We start from the raw sequence: 19,529 nt of genomic DNA, 5'->3' as shown, positions 1-19,529 counted from the left end.
TGCCATGAAACAAAAATTGCTCAAACTACCACCACCTTGCCACATATAAAAGTGAGAAACTGCACAAAGCACCTTCCACACAATGAAAATGTTGTGGAATTATTTAAGATATTTCAGAATAAGTCAGCTATAAGGCTTCACAAAACACATCTGGAAGAGCCCCAAGAGTGTTGCTCTGTTTACAAGGTTGTAGAAAAACAAGAGTGCCTCCTGTATAAAATGAATCGCAGTGGCACCTGTTTAAAAATCCCAATTAATTTGCTTGACCGTCTTTGCCAATAATGCCTTCCAAGCTGTTACATGATTTCGTTATGTGTCATATTGTGCCTATAATTCTCTGATTAGAATAAGGTTGCCAGTCTGACCACCCAGTGCAAAGAACAATATTTTATGTCAAGGCATTTTTTTTAAAAAAATGCAAAATGAGAAAACAAAAGTAAGCTGTCTGAGAGTTTGAAATCTTGTTCAAAAACAAACCCTCCAAAGACTGCAAATCCACAGGGGGTAATTAAGTAACCATCATGTGCATGCTTGTCACATGCTTGAGTGACAAAATCTAACATTTATTAAGATATTTTTAGGCTACTATTCACAAAAGATTAGGATTGGGCAGAAAGAAAGCAGGAATAAAATTACTATGTTAAAATACAATGGGGGAAAAATACATCAATAACTTAGAAGGATTGTAATGACTGACCTAGATTGGTTCCCACATAAAACTATTATTTGCTACTACCCTGCATGCATATTAATGTATCTCAAAAAAACTTAGTGTCTCCATAGAAATAAATACTGTGAATAAAGACAGCCATTGTCTTGCAATACCGTGCACTGAAACTAATGAGCATAACATCAGTGAGGCATGTCTCCTTCCCTGCACACCCAAAGGAATGTACTCAAGATTGGGGAAGTGCTGTGACAGTGGTAGGGCACCTGCTCTACATGGTTAAAGTCCCAGGGGTAACCTCCAGCATCTCCAGGTATGACTGGGAGAGACCCCTGCTTGGAATTATGGAGAGCTGCTTAGTCATTGTAGACAGTACTGGGCTAGAGGGACCAATGCTCTGACTCAGCATAAAGCAGCTTTCTGTGTTGTAGATAGATTAATAGATCGACAGATCTCCCTAGTTTCATAGCTGATGCTTCATTGTGCTTTCAGCGGTGGCTGAGGCCCATTGGGACCAATAGGGTGGAACTCAAGGTGACCAAGGATAGGTGGAGCCAGAGCAAATGACTTGCAATGCCGACTAATTCTACTTTTGTGAGCATCCTCCTCTGAGTTCTGCAACACTGAGTCTAAGGAGGAGGAAACTGACAGCCAGTGCTCTGGACTGATAGTAAGTAAGAAGATAGGCAGGTTGAGGGCAGACTGAGGCTGGAGGACCAGTCTCTGTTGCATGGTTTTGAATGCTGATAGATCTTTAATCTCAAAGTCATACCAGATTAAGATGATTTGGTCTATGAAACAGATGACAAACACATTGAAGTTGGGAAAACACAATGTTGGCACATACCACTTAGTTTTACAGATCATTCACTGCTTCCTGGAAGATTTCCTCTGAGTGGAACTCAATAGATATTAGGATGTCCAAGAAGGAAGCTTTCCTTACCACATTCCCAATGTAGACATTCACAAAGAAGTCTTTGTGAACGTTAAATAAGCAATGAATGTTACAGCCATCTATCTTACTCCTTAAGGAGTTTCAAGATTTGTTTCTGTGTCATGGCAGCGCTGGGTAAGGATGTCTGGTTGACTGTCACCAGGTCATTGTTTTAAAAAAACAAAACCCAACTCTTCTGATTTAAAACGCCACCACTAAGCCATCCACAAGCAAACTCTGGGAGAATATCTCCTGGAGGATTTTGAGATTCAACTTTATTAATCTCTCTGAGCACATGAGAGTAACGGGTCAACACTGATCAAATCACACAAAGGTGTAAATCAAAGCCTATATGAACAGTATTGCTTAAACAGTATCACTTAAAGCCGTCCAGAGTGGCTGGGGAAATAATAATAATAATAATAATAATAATAATAATAATAATAATAATACAGTAGTATTGAAATGGAAATGCCTGTTTCCAGGACAGTAAAAAGGCCAACAACATTAGGTCTAAAGTGGGTCTCAAAAGTGTCACAAATGGAGAATTCAGCAAGCTTGCCAAGGAATGAAGTCAATCATCTCTTTAAATAATTCATATGTTATTTAAACTGTTATTAGTTGTTTAGAACATATATAAAAGAAACACACTTCATAGATTTGACCAGGTTCACCTTCAAGTGATGGTGATCTACCTTTAGAGTACTAAAGCCTGTATCCTCAGCTTCCATCATCAGCCTGTCCAATATCATTTAATGTCAGGACTAATGAATTTGTCACCTTGGCACAAGGCAAGTGTCCTGAATACAAGGAAAGAAGCTTTGGTCACTCAACAAGTCATCAAAGACTATTCATTTCCAACAAAAAGAACACTTTAAAGATAGCACTTTCTACAGCTGCTTGCGAAAGGATCAAAGGAGCATATTTGAAAGCCTTGGCTGAATTCTCAGGGAGGATATCAAATAGTTTAAAAATTCCTCAGCAGGGTTTTTCTGTCTGTGCAATACAAACAGAAAGAAGAAAGACGCTTGATTTTCGCTTTTCTGTAGCTAGTAATTAGGCCAATGATTTACTTTTCATTGGTGACTTGCACCACTGCAGTTTCTTAAGCCAGAGCAATATTTTACCTCCAGTACTTCTGTTGAGATGAGTTATAGCCTGAGCAGCAACCCTATTATGCTGAAGAATGTCGATGCAATGGAGTGACTTTGATCTTGTGGTGCCACCTTAGACTCCCTAGTGCAAGCATTAAACTTGTGGCACTCAGATAATCTTACCTCATATATGCCCATTTGACCACTCTGAACTGCAGAACTGGCACTCCTACAGGTATCAGATAATATTTGTTTTGCACTTGTAAGAAATCCATAATTCAGTATGGCTTCACCCACAATTTGGAACTCCCTGTCTCTTGATGTCAAGCAGGTAACTTTGCTGTACACTTTTTGATGCCTGCTAAAAAACACTTTAGGCAAACCTATCCAGACATGTAGAAGTTGACATGTGTTTTAATCTGTTTTTAGTTTAACTGTTGGTTTTAATTATATTTTGGATTGCTTAAAATACTTTATCTTTTTAATTTATATTTTATTTAAAGATAGTATTTTTATTTAAAATACTTTATCTTTTTTAACTTTAACTTTTATTGACAATGTGATTATTTGGGGTTTCCCCCCCCCTAAACCACCTAGCTGTTCTATTTGCAATCAAGTGGTATATAAATTTCATTGTATAAAATAAAAATAAAGCTAATGTTCAAGAGGGTAGCCGAGTTAGGATGTCACAGGAAAATCAGTGAAGAGTCTTGTGGCATCTTAAAGACCCACAAGATTCATATGGCCCAATGTTATGGATTAGAGTCCTTTTAAGCTTAACCCATTATAAATTTGTTAGTCTCGAAGACTGCAACTAAAAAGGCAATTCATTCAAGACAAGAGGGCAAGGCTATAGTTGCCATTTACATTGCCCCCTAAGTGAAAGCATCACCATGCAATGTGGGCCATAAATGACCTCCTTTTTGCATCTTTAACTTCCTGTCCTCAAGTATGACTGCTAAGTTGAAAAGTCAGTAGCAGTTCTGGCTCCTTCCTGGAAACATCCAATACCCCAGATCAGATTTAGGAGCACAGCTGATAAAAATGTCCAGGCCAGGAGGACAGGGCAGCTCCCACCACACAGTTCTTCCCCCAGTCAAGTCACTTCAGACGGCTTTGTGCTGGTTAAAAAAAAAGCGTATCATTCCATAAACTGGGACACTTGTTTTTGCAGGTTCTGCTATCAATTTGTAAGTGACCCCCACCCCCAAACCAAGCCCTTGATGTTTGAGGGACCCATTGGAATGGGGTGGAATAAGGCAAATGAGACTTGAGTAGGTCAGGGGGAAATGATTGAAAATCAGGTGCCTCTTTCTGCTAGTGAAAACATCCCCTGTGGATACAACCAAGTGTATTTTTTTGCCTCAATGTCATCAGTGTTAAAGTTTAACAGAAATTATTGCAACCAGTTCTGTGATGGTACCATACTCTGGAAAACTGGGGAGGAGAGTAATGAAAAATGTGGAAAACTGCAGTGTCAAAGGGTTCAAGAATTTTATAGACAACTATTCTGCATCACTTTGGTTGGTTCTGATAACAATACGTATTGCCCAATTGTGGGCTTTAGAATGATTATTTTAATTATTATGAATTGGAACTAGCGTCTTTCCATTCATTTGCACCCAGTGCATTGCTGATGTGGGAATATAAATCAGCTCCTTTAATAATGAGAGTTTTTAAAAAATGTGATGGTAATGTGTGAATTTGCTGAATTAAAAGAACAAATATTAAACAATAGTATTTGCAAACAGCTACATGATCTAGTTTTATTCAGCATTGGATACAGACTAGGGCAACTGCCCCGTGTTTCTCCCTATTGCATACTGTTACTGGTTTTATTAATATATAAAGTATTAATTAAAGAGAAACTTAAATCTAAGTACTTTGGTATAATTGAGTTGCAAAGTCAATAAATGAAAGCACATCCATTTTGCATATCCTCTGCTGACTAAAATAAGCCATTGTAAGCTGTTTTTCCGATACTAAAACTAAAACGGGAGAATGAATGCTTGCATGTCTAAAAAAATCCTGCATCTTCCATTATATCTAATTATCTAAAGCTGTTGTAGCTCAAGCTGAACAGAATGACCAGTTAATATATATGGTCAGCTAAGTACATTTGATCAATAGGATGATCAGTATATATGACCATGAAGTGCAATTATCAGCTATAATATCTTGAGGTCTAAGCAACTTGATGTCATAGATCTGCTAAGTGTAATTATTGACAATAAAACAGCCCAATCAATTTAATAAAAATAGGTCATTTCAGCATAACTGAACTTTTTGGGTCAATTTCTGGCCAATGCATCATACTAGAAAACTTTGCTAATTGTACAGCAGAATCAGGGAGTGGAAATTGGTTCTCTCTTCTTAAAGGTTCAAGAATCCAATCTAGAGAGCCTGTGTCAGAAAAAGAGAAGCGACAATTTCACAGAGCATGCATTTATGCACTCTGAGCCAAATAGGATCCATGTCCCAAACAGCTGAGAGTGGCTTGCATCAGCATCCATCATGCTTAGGCAGGTGCAAGAAGCCCTATGCCCTGGCATAGCCCACCACTGACACCATGGACCCTCTACAGCCCACCCCCTCCTTGATTTCCAAAAGCTTGGAAAGGCCTCCCATTGTTTTTTCTAGTTCAGGATCTGAACAGTGAACAGGTAGGGAATTCCATTTCTCACAGTTTCCCTACTGTAGTCCAGGCATTACTTACTTTAATATTGCATTATTGTAAGATAAAGGTAAAGGTAAAGGACCCCTGGATTGTTAAGTTCAGTCAAAGGCGACTATGGGGTTGTGGCGCTCATCTCGCTTTTAGGCCAAGGGTGCTGGTGTTTGTCCACAGACAGCTTTCCGGCTCATGTGGCCAGCAGGACTAAACCACTTCTGGCGCAACGGAACACCGAGACGAAAACCAGAGTGCACGGAAACACCGTTTACCTTCCCGCCGCAGTGGTACTTATTTATCTACTTGCACTGGCATGCTTTCAAACTGCTAGGTTGGCAGGAGCTGGGACAGAGCAATGGGAGCTCACTCCATCATGGGGTTCGAACTGTTGACCTTCTGGTTGGCAAGCCCAAGAGGCTCAGTGGTTTAGACCACAGCTCCACCTGCGGCCTTATTGCATTCTTGTAACACATTCTAAGTAGGGCTTTCTTTGCACTTCCCTTGGAAACCTAGTTAGTTCAGGAAGATGCAGCACAATTACTGACATGAGTGACACCCTGTCAGCATGTTACACACCCTGCTAAGAGAGGCTGCACTGGCTTCTGTTTCATTAGTGGGTTAATTCAAGGACTTACTATTAGTATTTAAAGCCCTTAACAGCTCCATGGGCCATAAGTTTCCAACCCCTGTGGAAAAGATGGAAACCTGCATTCTCTTCTCCGTCAGTGGGGTGGTGGAGTGTTTGGCAATTACTCCTCCTCTTTGCTTAGGAATTTTGGGTATATTGCCTGCCTTAGCATCCTCTTTGAAGGCAAGGTGGAGATGGACTGAAATAACATAGTGCCTGCAGTGGTTTCCATCAGAAATTTAAAGCTTATATATGCATTAAAACTTCTCTTTATATGATCCCCAACAGGCTTGGAAGTGGGTCTTATGCCCTGTGATATTGTACATCTGTGAAAGAATTATTAGGCTCTGGAGGTTTCAGCAAGAGGTTGTCGTTACAAAGGTGTGTATGTCGTATCAGCTTTATTATCTGTATTAAAATAAAAATGTATGGTTATATTGCTTCATCAGTAGAAAGTTCTGTATTCAATATTTTGTTGGTGTATTGCACATTCTGTTCGTGGGTTCATTTTCATTACCATATACATGAACATTTCAATATTGCCTTACTTTCATAATACTGTTAAGAAAAAAGTTTTCCTGCAATGGCAAGTCGGAAATTGAACTGCAAGGTATGCAACATCATCACCATGTGAAAAATATGGAGGTGCTGTGGCCAGCAAAAAGTCATGCAACCAGGGGCAAATGGTAGCTAATATTTGCCCATTTAAAATCAGCTGAGTCACATCTATTATTACATTCCTTGTTGATGCACAGGACTAGTTTGGGGTTGCCATTCAGTGGTAGAGCCTCTGCTTTGCATGCAGGTTCAATCCCCAACATCTCTAGGTTGGGTTGTGTGAGTTCCTTGCCTGAAACCCTGGAAAGAGCCACTCCTGGTCAGTGTACACAATACTGAACTAGATGGACCAATGGACTCAGTATAAGAAAGCTGCTTGGGTTCCTAGATATATTGTGTGCTGATTGTCATTTGACTGTGGCTTAGGTGGTGTCTCATTCCTCTGGAGTTCTGGAGCTTCATATGAAAAAACGTGGCTTTAAGATGGAGGCTGGTCAGTATATCTTTCTCCAGTGCCCCGCTATCTCACAGATGGAATGGCACCCGTTCACTCTCACTTCAGCCCCAGAAGATGACTTTTTCAGTGTACACATAAGGTCAGTCGGGGATTGGACAGAAGCCCTTTTCAGCGCCTTTGGAGCAGAGGAGAAAACCTTTCAGGAGCCCTGGAAGCTGCCAAGGTTTGATAACTGACTGCAGTGTTGCATACTTGTCATTTTGTTTTGATTAACTAACAATTTGTGAAGGTTTTTTTTCGAAACAGAGTATAAATTATAATTATAGATGTAGTAAAACACAGCATTCTCGAAGTCTCACTGGCAGGAGGAAAAAAAACCCCATATATTAATGTTTTCCTTCAGGAGGACTGCTTAAATCATGCTACTTGGAAAAGATATTGAACATTATTTGATATGCCCATGATCCAGCCAAAACTAAGCACTTTGACATTCCATGGTTTTCAGTAGGAAAGCTAAGCAACTGTTTAAGTCTGCAACTGTAATGTTCATAAAGTGCTTCACTTATAGGGGAAGGGACAGGTTGGGGGGGGGAGCAGGGGGCTTAATGAAATCCACAGATCCTACCTCCCAATTTTAGCAAAATCATGTCCCTCCATAGTTTTCTAAAAACAGCAACACAAAGGCAATGCCTCCTTCCCCTGTAATTCAAATACTGGGAGTAAGTCCATTGAACTCCATAGCATTTACTTCTGAGTAACTATGTATGCTTACCACTATGCTGCATGGGAAGGGAGAGGATAGATATTTTAACTAAAAATCAGAAATGTTTGTTTTTGCTGCAATGCCTATAAATAACCAAAGGATAAAAGAGATAAAAATAAATTACCCCCAGATTGGAAGTAAAACTTTTTGAATCTACTCTGGCTCTATAGCCAGTTCTTATTTGCTTGTTAGCATACTTGCTATTCCCCCCCCCCCTGCTTTGCCATAAACTTTCTTCATCCTTCCTAATCATTATAAAATAGTACCAGCAACTTAACAGGGTATCTGGGACAAGGCAATCTTTGCAGCGTGTGCTGGATGCTGGCATTTTGTTCTCAGGAAGTTGTTCACAAATCTATCTTCTTCCCGTCTGCTTGCAGCTTCCTAAAAGCTGGCACATGTCATGCGACCTGACGCGATATCACGATTCATAAAACCCCCACCAGTCAGGGATACCTTCTGAACTGAGGTGCAGCCTAGAGAAAGTTAAAGGAGCCTAAGGACCCCTGATAGGAAATGACCAGGTTCCAGTGTAGGAAAGGGACTGGGACTGAGAGAACAAGGTTTGCAAGGGGGCCTTGGACATCTCTTGTTACAGGTATCAGACAGGTATCAGGTAAAAGGTGGAGGCAAAGATGACCTCCGCCTGAGATCCTAAAGAGCTTCTGCCAGTCAGATTGGATTGGGGTGGGGATCCTTCTTCAGGCCTCCTTCCCTCATGGACAGCCTCCTGAGTTTTGGTTCTCTCGATTTCTCATTTTTCCAATCTTTTTTTAAAAACAAAAAACAAAAAACCACAGACATCTTTACTGAAAGTTAGAAGTGCTTTCACTTTTTCATTTTCTCTCTTTTATTTATGTCTTACCCTGTTTAGTGGACATATAATTATGTATTTCTCCATATTCCAATCTTAAATTCAGCTCTCTGCATTTCTGCAGCACCCTGCAGAAAATCCCTTAGCATTTTAGCATGAATATCTCCTAATAAACACATTTTTCCATGCAGTTTTGACTAATGGAGCTATTCTTGCAAACAATCCCCACCTAATATAATGTGTTTTTGTATGTTATTTTCATAGATATCTTCATTTTTATGCAGACTTTCCCCTAATATATGCATTGATGGGTTGGAGAACTGCAAAATTTGGATAAGTGAGAATTCCAAAGGTCAGCTGGCTGTTTGCATTTTGTTTCGGAAAGTGTGAGGCTGATAGATTTGGCTTTAAACGCATAATGAATCAAATTCCCCCGCCATCCCTGTTCCTGGGGGCCACATGCATGTAGTGGGTGGGGTCAGAGCAAATGTAGATGGAGCAACAGGTATGACTCTTATCTTTGTACGGTAAACATCAGAGGTTTTGACATAGTGTCGCATTCCCCTCCCCACACCCAAATCTCTCTGTCATCCTTTCAGGCTAGTGAGAGGCCTAATTATAGTTCAGGGAAGCATTTCAACCAGGCAAAAAGCTCTTGAGGAGGGCACAAAACAGGGCCATTGGGGCTGTAGCCTGAGACTAGAGCAGGTTTCATCAACCTCGGCCCTCCAGGTGTTTTGAGACTACAATTCCCATCGTCCCTGACCACTGGTCCTGCCAGCTAGGGATCACGGGAGTTGTAGGCCAAAAACATCTGGAGGGCCGAGGTTGAGGAAGCCTGGGGTAGAGTGTGTGTGGATTGGGAAGAAATTAAGTTTAGGAAGAGGGCCTGGAAAGTGGCAAGGCCTGCTGTTCTCCAGCCTTGGATTAGACAATGCTGGGCTAGCTGAGCAAATAGTCTAAGATAGTATAAAGCAGCTTCCTGTGTATGATTAACTATCCTTAACTTCTTTTTTAAACCAGATTGCCCCAGAGAGGATTAAAATATAAACCCTATATATTAAATCCAAATCCTGAATTTTAAGTCTTCTGAGTTTATGTCACTAAACCACTTTTTATCCAATGAATCAGGGATTAGGTCTTCAAAATACCCTCAAAGTAGAAAAGATGTTAGATGATTTTAAGCATGGCATTTAAGAAAGAACAATGGACAGTCGGGCACCAGTTATGTGCATTCAAGAGCAAGTGGCTCCGTAGGAAAAAGACTTATCTAGCCAGGAGGACTGAGAAGCAGTGTAAGAGAAGAAGGAATCTCCCTGAATTGGTGGCAGGCTCGTTTTGCTCTGAATGCTCCTTTTAATGCAGACATTTTCATATATTTATGAATTACGTGCTAATATATCTAATTCTATCCCCACCCTCACATTTTTCATTCCTTCACCGCATAGCAAGAAGTTTTCAAACTGATTAAAAACATTCCAAAATTAAATCAGTTCCTCTGTGCCTTGATTTGCACACTATGGAAAATAAGACTTTTAAAGCAGGATGCTTTTTTTCTTAAATCATAATTAAATATGCAAATGCTCTCACTAAATTTGGCCATGCAATTAAGTCACTAATCAGATTGCCGGAATCCTTAAAATTGCAATTGCATGCTTAAATAAAATGGCCAGAGCCCTTATGCACATAGCCCTCCTGCTCTCTTCTGCTAAATAGTTTCTTTGATAGCAAAGCAGCACTCATGGAAAACTGTGCCCTTCTTCTTGTAACAAATATAACCAAGTCATCATTTTGGAACGATTCTATTTTGTCCTTTAACATATTTTATTTATGTATTTATTAAAAATTATATCCCACCGTTCTTCCATTTTCCCATGACAGTTAGTAATCCGTATATTAAAATAACAGGTACGGTGGTACCTTGATTCTCAAACTTAATCCATTCCAGAAGTCTGTTCCAAAACCAAAGTGTTCCAAAACCAAAGCACGTTTTCCCATAGAAAGTAATGCAAAATGGACTAATTTGTTCCAGACTTCTAAAAACAACCCCTAAAACAGCAATTTAACATGAATTTTGCTATCTAACGAGACCATTGATCCACAAAATGAAAGCAATAATCAATGTACTGTACTATAAAATAAATAAGACAGTATTGTAGATGATAAAAATTAAAATTAACTTTTTTTCTTACCTGCACTGATGATAGTCATTGTTTAGATAGGGTTTTTTTTTATTCATTTCCACAGTCACACAATCAATCAATCAGTAGCTGAACTGGGTTCCACACAGTCACAAAAACAAATTAACCAAAAAAGCCTCAAAACCAAAACCTCAAAATAAATAGCAAAAATAACAGCGCCCAACTTAATCCGTTCCAGAAGTCTGTTAGACTTCCGAAATATTAAAAAACCAAGGCGCAGCTTCTGATTGGTGCAGGTGACCTGGAAACAATAGCCGACAGTCGCATCGGATTTTCAGCTTCCGAAAAACGTTCAGAAACTGGAACACTTCCGGGTTTTTTGGCATTTGAGAACCAAGACGTTTGAGTACCAAGGCGTTTGAGAACCAAGGTACCACTGTCTTAGAAAAATAAAATCCACATAAACTTAAATCAACAAAAAGAAAACTCTGAACAGTGGCAGACTTCTAATTTTAGCTGAGTGTTTCTTGTTACAGACTAGCTGTGGATGGGCCCTTTGGAGCAGCAGCAACAGATGCGTTTCAGTATCAAATTAGTGTCTGCATTGCAGCAGGAATAGGAGTCACTCCTTTTGCTTCCATTCTGAAATCGATTTGGTATAAGTGCTGTAATCTAAGCACAGGACTGAGACTGGAAAAGGTAATCAGTATGGTGGTTACATATTTCATTTGCAAATATGCTTTGCATCCCTTGCTCATTTGGGGGATCATTTCAGTAAATAACCATCATGGTTGTACTAGCCACTTGCCTTCCAGCTAATGTCCCAATTCTATTAACTTGTGGCATTCTGTGTAAGGGAGGCAAAGCTGCCTGGCTTTTACCAAGGCAAATCCTATCTGTAGCTGCTTATTCTTACCTTTGTTCAACACTTAGCTAAGTGACCCATAGTATTAAAATTCTTTGGGAGAAGCCATGACTGTGGTGTGATGCTGCTTTAAATGTATAGCGCAGATGGGGCCTTGAACTCTGCATAAATACCTTAATATGATTCTAGATATTCTAGAAGTCTGGACTATATTTCACCCAATAGAACATATGTATTGATTATGACTTGAACTTCATAGCCTAGTAAAAAAAAAAAGGTAAACAGACTTCATTTTGTGGGGACCCTGTTGCATTATCTTCCTTCTCTGATGTACACTATATTGGTCAGTTTGGTGATATAACCCATATCTTATTTTCATGCTAACCATTCCCCCACTGGGGTGGGAATTAGCTTTATTTGATTCCTGAAATATGGTTGTATGGCCTGCATTTAGTAATATCTAGTGGCTGGATTGTTGTTGTTTAACTGTGTCAGTTGGTATTCATGATGCCAAAGTGCTGGTGCCCTGCTAGTGATAGGGGTTGAGGTGAATTATTAATTCATTTCCATTCCTCCCCACTTTTTTCCAGTTCCGCATGTGTTCCACAAACAAGGTAATGCGTTGAGGGGAGGTGTCTGGCCCTTGTAAAAATGCTGTGAGGTGTGTCACTGAAACTCCCATTTTACTGACAGAAAACTGATAGTAATTGTACATGAACTCATTATGAAAATTAAGTCTAAAAAGAGGTGCAATGTAGCAGCTAAGCGTGTGAGATGTAGTCCAGGAAGCTCCTAGTTTAAATGTTACTTCAGATGTGACTCATTAGGTGGACTTAGTTAAGCCACTCTTCTCAGCCATCTGCAATATGGATAAAAATAAAGATCTACCTCAGTGGGTTGTTGTAAGAATTACTGAGGTAAAGGATGTGAAGTGCTTTGAACACTTAAGAAGTGCTATAGAAATGTTGGTTACTATTCTTATATTGATTGCCAAAACTTGCCAAATTTTTATATTAGTTGCCAGAGCATCCTGGCTTGTCAGATATTTGAACCAAATCTCCCTGGTCCAAGTCCCTCGTGCTGTCATATTACTGGAAGCAGTTTAGATGGAGCATTAAGAATGTCTACATCTCAGTGCCTTAGAGGCAGTGGCTGTGATTTTCAAAAATCCGTTTAAACTGTATATGAATGACTGCTGGAGTATGTTTAAAAACTCTACATCGTCAATGCTGGATAGAAAATCAAGTATAAATTTACACCTGAGCACAGTAGCCAGCTATAAGATTAGCTACTTATCTCCAAATAAATAATTTAAGAGCCATATAGGATGCCCGATGAAAGCTTGCACTTTGTTGAATTGTTTTACTTTCCCTTGACAGGTTTATTTCTATTGGATTTGCCGAGATCCATCTGCCTTTGAGTGGTTTGCTGATCTCCTGTGCTTGCTGGAAGCACAAATGGCTGAGAAAGGGAAAGCCCATTTTCTAAGCTATCACATATTTCTTACTGGCTGGGATGAAAGTCAGGTATAAATGAAATCTTATGGGACTGAGTTACTGAATCTTACTTTTCCAGGACTGCAGCCTAAGGAACAGTAATCAAATGAATGCCTAATCACATAAAGCGTAGCTTCCTTAGAGTGAATAGTTGTAACATTTGTCTTTTGAAAGTATTCATTCCAACTATATTTACCACGGTAGTCCCAGGTACACCACTTGATGCCAGGTTCTCTGCAGATGCAGGAGCACCCAAGCCCTGGCAGATTGGCAGCCAGATCTGCAACTGCTCCCCAAGTCCTCTTCTCTTTAGTTTTTCTCTTGCTCTTTCCTCTCCCTCCTTGCAGCTTTCCTTTTCCCCTTGACTCTGCCTGCTCCCAACCCCTTATGGCGGTGCCACCCTGTCCACTAAATTTCTGTTTATGGCACTTCACAATTTCTCCCACAACTTGTACATTCGTCTCTACTAACTATTTTGGTTAGCTGAAACAGGAAGGCACTGGGGACGGATTTGGGGTTATCTTCTACCTATACATAATTTGGGGTTATCTTTCAGGAGTTTGATGACCAGGGCCAGTACTGTGCAGTCTGCTACACAAATTGATGCCACTGTGATAATAAAGAAAGGAATGCAAGGTTGGAAGCAAGAGATAAGGGGTATGAATATGCAGCTGGGAGATGGGGAAAGAGAAGAGGGAAGGGAGGCATAGCTACAGAATTCCATTATCTCTTGCTGACCTTGAGCAGATGCTGCATGATGTATGTAGCTTAGCTACCCATGTGAATCTGCTTGCTAATGTGGAAAGTCTGCATGCCAGCACCACATGCCACTCATGAGATTGGGCAGGTCCACAATGGATGCCGATTACAGAAACATCCACAGAATGTTAACATTTAGAGCAACAATACCACGGTCATAACTAATGACTTATGAACTGTAGAGTTGGGACCACAAGGGTCATCTATAGTCCAACTCCCTGCAATGCAGGAATCTTTTGCCCAATGCGGGGATCGAACCCATGACCCATGACCCTGAGATTAAGAGTATCATGCTCTACTGACTGAGCTATCCCAGGAGAATATGAACTTGGAATATAAATCCCATCAGCCCAGCCAACATGGTCAGTGGTCATTTGGAGGGCATCCCTGATCTAGACTTTTGAGTGCCTCTTTTAGTCTGTTCCTCCATATTTTAGGATTATAGCCTTTCCTTTTTTACTTGAAGGTGATGTTAAACTTTCTGGTTCTCAAATAATTACCTTTTGGTTCTCAACAATACAGGCTACTCATATTGCCTTACATTATGATGAAAAGTTGGATGTAATTACTGGTTTGAAACAAAAGACCTTCTATGGACGACCAAACTGGGACACAGAATTCAAACATATAGCAGAAAATCATCCTAGGTAAGGCAAATTAGCAAGTAATGTCATTATACTGCATTTCCCCCAGTGAGCTAGGTAGGGAAGAAAAATTGTACCACTTTATCAATAACACTTTCAATAATAATTTGAGCTGAGTTCTTATGCTGAAAGCATCTTTATGTGTAATAAAACTTTAGATGAAGAAATCTTGGATAGACAATGCCAATAAAATCTAATTTTTGGACAGGAGAATCTAATATTTGAAGTATTAAAATATCTTGGCATTTGTCCAGCTATAATTGAAAGACACAATCCAATTATTGTTCAGCACAAAGGACAAAGTAACACTAATTTCCCTTGAAAATGGTTATTAAAGAGATAAACAGTGAGGCCTTTTTCTTACGATGTCAAGGATGTGTTTGTTCCCCAACATAATTGGCTGTGGATGTAAAGACAATGCTCTTATGTTATTAGTTCATCTCAGCTTGAAAGGTCTAAGTTGAACTCCAGAGTTTTGCTAAGAAAAGCTTAGAAAAGGCTTATTTGTTCCCAGTAGCCTCTGAAGCAGTCAGTGCAGCTTATTTTGTCTTCATCACCCAGAAAAAGGACATAAACAAAAATATTTTGTGGTTTCTTAACAGCAGTAGGGGTGTGGGAGAAATTCAATTCAGTTTGCATTTAAAGGCGACTCTATGTAATGTGAAACGGTGTGTATACCAAAATGCAGCCATCATTTGAAATTTGCATTTCTTCAAATTTTACAATCTAGTTCTCCAAGTAATTTATACAGTGTGCATTAATATGTGTATACTAATGAAAGTAACATGTGAAAAGTGCATTATCTTAGGGCAGATTGCTTTGCAAAAATGTGTATATTAGGCAGAATTATAAACAAGCATGTGTATATAATACAAGCAATACAGTATTAGGAGAAATTCACACTAAAATGCTGGTGAATTTTCATGAAAATGTTTTCTTTAATTACAAGCTGTTGTGGAAATGTGGAGAAGTGAATGTAAGACTGGAAGAACTAGAAATTGAAATTGACAGACCCATCAGTCCCTGTTTAGCAGTGCCTACTATTTACCTGCCAGTTGACCAATAATAATGTCTTTTTAAATAAGAAAAAAACATGCATGGCGATCCTATAAGCTCAGCTATAAGCACTACTGAGACAAGTGAAGCTTACTTCCTAGTAAGGATTCAAATGGAATCTATCCAGTGGACTACCTAATCCAGAGATGCCTAACCACTGACTTGGGAGGCCATATGAAATCAGCTGTGATACACAAAAATGACAGAATATAAAGTCTTTGCTTTCAAGTCCATATAGTTCATGCTTTAAAGGATTTTTTCCCTATAAACTGTTTGATGCATGTTTAGCCCTATGACCCTTTTAAAGGGTGACTTTCAGAAACAGACAAAAAAGCTCCAGGGCAGTGCAAACTTCATCTTGCCATTCAGTGTTCTGACAGCATCCCCCATGATCATGGTCATGAAGCTGGAAACATATTTCCCATGCTCTGTAATAAAGTTGGCATTACATATTATTATCCCCCCCCCTTCTTTCCTTCTGAAATTAATCTGGGTATCTTGCTTTTCTTGGCAGCAATAACATTGGTGTTTTCTTCTGCGGGCCTAAATCTCTGTCTCAAACCCTTCGAAAGAAGTGCAGCTGGTATTCCTCTGCTGATCCAAGAGGTGTTCAGTTTTACTACAACAAAGAAAGTTTCTAGAATCTAGACCCCTTTTGGAAATGGTAGCTGACAGCTCTGTTTGGTGTATTTTTCTTTTTCTTTCTTGATTTTGGTGGAATTATGCCATCTTGAAACAGAGCATTTAGCATTCTGTGTTTAGTAGAGGAATTTACTTTGTCCTTAAATTGCAACCCAAGATTGCTTAGAGTGAGGGTGATGCTTTAAAAACAACAGCACAGTAGTGGAGGGAAGTTCTCACCAGCTCAGTAGTCCCACGTATTCTGAGTTAGACAAGTGCTAAGCAAACAGGTCACCTGAAAAACAATCTTCCCCTCTCCTCTATGAGCATTAGGATTAGCAAATGGGACTTGGCTGTTTTTCTATCAGCTTATGGTAACCTAGAGGTGGGGTATTTCAGTGGCAGCAACGAGTGTTGTAAAATGCCCTCCCTGCTGAAATATGAGAGGTCCCAGAAGTACCTGTTTAGGCAAGCGTTCCTCTGAACTTGATTTTTTTTTTTAAACTGCTTCAGTTGTTGTGCTTTTTAACTGGCTTGTTTTATTGTATATTTTCATTAGGGATGTTTAAATGCTCTGATGGAATTGTTATTATGTATTTTAATTATGTTTAAATTTCATAATTGATTTTATAGCTGTAAACCACTTAGAAGCCATTTTTGCGTATAAGCGTTATATAAATCAATAAACAACAGCAACAACAACAATAATAATACATATAAATGCTAATACATTTAGATCATGCTTAGAATAAAAAAGTGATGGGCAGAACCTCAGTTCTCCAGTCCCACCATCTAGGCACAGCACATTAACAACAACAACAACAACAACAACAACAATTGTACTCCATTTGGTGGTCTGGATGAGAATCGGGTTTGTGTGGTAGTGAAGATACAACATGTGTTACTATTGTGCAGTTTTTATAGGAACAAAAGAACCAGACCTATCTGTCCTGTAAGGTCTTCTGTAGAGTGATATAGCCTTCTTGGTCATAGATAGACAATCTCATGAAACTGAATCAGTTACAAATCTTTATAGCGTGGAACACAGAGCTTGCAAGCTCAGAATTATTAAGGAGCACTGGGTCTAAGTTTTTCTGAACCTTGTTTGATCTTTAACAATGAAAATGTATTGTTCGAGGCTTCCCTGCATCCCCCCGCCCTTTATTATGTATTTCTTTACAGCATTTATATCCTGCCCTTTAGCCAAAAAGGCTCTCAGCACTGCTTACAGAAATCAGTTTCAGGTCCTTCCCCTCAGGCTCATAATCTACAAAGACATAACACACGAGGAGGGGAGCAAGCTTGTCACACAAGATAGGGTTGCCATATCTTGAAGAGCAAAAAAGAGGACAGCCTGAGCCAGTGGAGAAAGAGGTGTGTGGGTGCCTGAAATGCCTGAGCCCCCAACCCCCCCCAAACCAGACATTTCCTTTAAACTGTAAAAATCTGCCCAGATGAGTATGTTGGCACTCAAAAAGAGGACACGTCCGGGTTTCCCCAGATGTATGGCAACCCTACACAAGAGCTCCAAATCTACTTTAATTGCACAACCTGAATGTGCCTGGTATGTGATTGAATGCCACCTGAAAATAGTAACAGTCTGGAAGTGCCCCTAGATCCAGATTAGTTACCTTCTATGCTTTCAGACTGTTCTGCTCCCCCTTTTTCTCTCTACCTGATTCAACTCCATCTTTTTTTTAGATTCCAGCTGAGATCGTAACATTTTTCCTACTCAGGTGCTTTGCTACTTCCCTCCTCTCCCTGTAAGTTCTGTTTTTCTTTACTCTGGTCATTGATAAACCATTAAGACTATGTATTTGAAACCTGACACTCACATACTTCATGGTGAAGTTTCCAAAAAGTGTGGGGGAGGGGAGAATCCATAAAAACTCCAAAGAATTAGCACATAAATAGCAGTAGATTTGTTCGGCAGTAAACAAAAGAAAGGCATTGCGGTTGTACTGAGGTGTAAAATACGGATCAAGGGGATCAGGTAATGCGTTTACTGATCCACGCAATAAAACCTGAAGTGCAAAACATCCCATGTGTGTCACCAGATGAACAAGACAAATGACAACATTATACATACATGCACGTACAAGGCAGTGGTAAAACACTAAAAAAAACACAAAAACCCAGTGAGAGTATACAGAGCAAGAAACCCTGCATATTACTGAACACTACAGTTATAGTTTATAATCTTCTGTTTGGGGACCAAATTTGTATGGAAAGCTTGCTATAAAAGGCGCAGTTATACTATGATTGAGTTTAAGGCTGTATATCTTTATTTCCAAATAGTTTTAAAAGATGTGGTTTTTCTTCTTCTTTCCCCTCTGTATGAAATGATTAATGTGGGGCATTGGCAGGAGCCACAGAGTAAGTGATGAATGAATCTCCGTGGTGGTTTGCCTGGAGGGTTCCCTTCGTCTCAGTGTTGTACTGAACCTCAGAGAAACTTGACACATTAAAAATATAAATTTCATAGAGAAAGAAACATCAAGCTTTTGTGAAGAGGAGTGCTGTGCGGAAACAAGGATCAGCTGCTACTCAGTTGAAGAAAGAAGCGGTAATTTCCGACAGATCCAGAGTGGTTCTTTTAATGGAGCCTATATAGGAAGCAACAAGCATAGTGTCTGAAGTACCGTGCTCTCATTCCCCACAACCTATACTTAGGGCAGCCTCCTGCAACAAGATGTAATGTTTTTGCTTCTAGCTCAATGTGGCATCTCTTCACTGCTTTGATTTATTCTCGCTTTTGCAAATCAATGTGGTATGCTACAGAAGATGCATTTTGAGTCCTTGCTGTAGTTGACTGAGTAGCAGAAGTGTTATCACTGTGAGAGGTGAATTTCCCTGGTATCAGGGTGAGTGACTTAGAATGAAAGGGGGGAAAAGGAAGGAGGTGGGGGAAAGATTGGCGAGGCTTGTTAGACTAGAATGAAACTGTATTTACACTGAATGAAGATCACTTTATTATGGATGCGGTTGAAATCAGAAATGGATAATAGGATGAGGATGTATAAAACCCTGCTGGGAGAAGTGCTATTTTACCCATTGACTACAACTTTAGGAGTGCATATTGCAGCTGTGCCTGGAGTGAGGTGGAATGAAGGGCAAAACAAAATAACAAACAGAAATGAATTTGCTTTTTGGATATGTGAAGCTTTAGCAAAACTGCAGAACTGAAATAAACATCACATAGACCTTGTTCTTGAAGCCTGAGTTGCAGTGGCGTAGTGTAGTCTTGAGGGGGGCAAAAGGGTGGTGACAATGGGCACAAAATTCTCAGAGGCTCCCTTGAGCTTCTGCCCCTTTCTAGAGCCATGGGGCGGCAAACTGGGCATAGGCTGGGCCTTAGAAG

General features: G+C 39.8%; 1 protein-coding gene across 1 annotated transcript in view; it reads left to right on the top strand.

The window, feature by feature from the left end:
* NOX3 (NADPH oxidase 3) overlaps positions 1-18,430 on the top strand; it is a 28,752-nt gene extending 10,322 nt beyond the window's left edge. Inside the window, exons 8-14 of the mRNA XM_083607976.1 lie at positions 6,283-6,375; positions 6,979-7,232; positions 11,264-11,426; positions 12,972-13,118; positions 14,370-14,494; positions 16,062-16,211; positions 16,289-18,430. Coding sequence (XP_083464102.1) covers positions 6,283-6,375; positions 6,979-7,232; positions 11,264-11,426; positions 12,972-13,118; positions 14,370-14,494; positions 16,062-16,188 — 909 coding nt within the window. The 3' untranslated portion in view covers positions 16,189-16,211; positions 16,289-18,430. The remainder of the gene's footprint in view (positions 1-6,282; positions 6,376-6,978; positions 7,233-11,263; positions 11,427-12,971; positions 13,119-14,369; positions 14,495-16,061; positions 16,212-16,288) is intronic.
* Positions 18,431-19,529: the final 1,099 nt, after the last annotated feature.

Source organism: Podarcis filfolensis (assembly GCF_964270895.1).
Source record: "Podarcis filfolensis genome assembly, chromosome: 3".
NCBI classification, from domain to species: domain Eukaryota; kingdom Metazoa; phylum Chordata; class Lepidosauria; order Squamata; family Lacertidae; genus Podarcis; species Podarcis filfolensis.
This window is presented reverse-complemented; position numbering and strand designations above follow the sequence as displayed.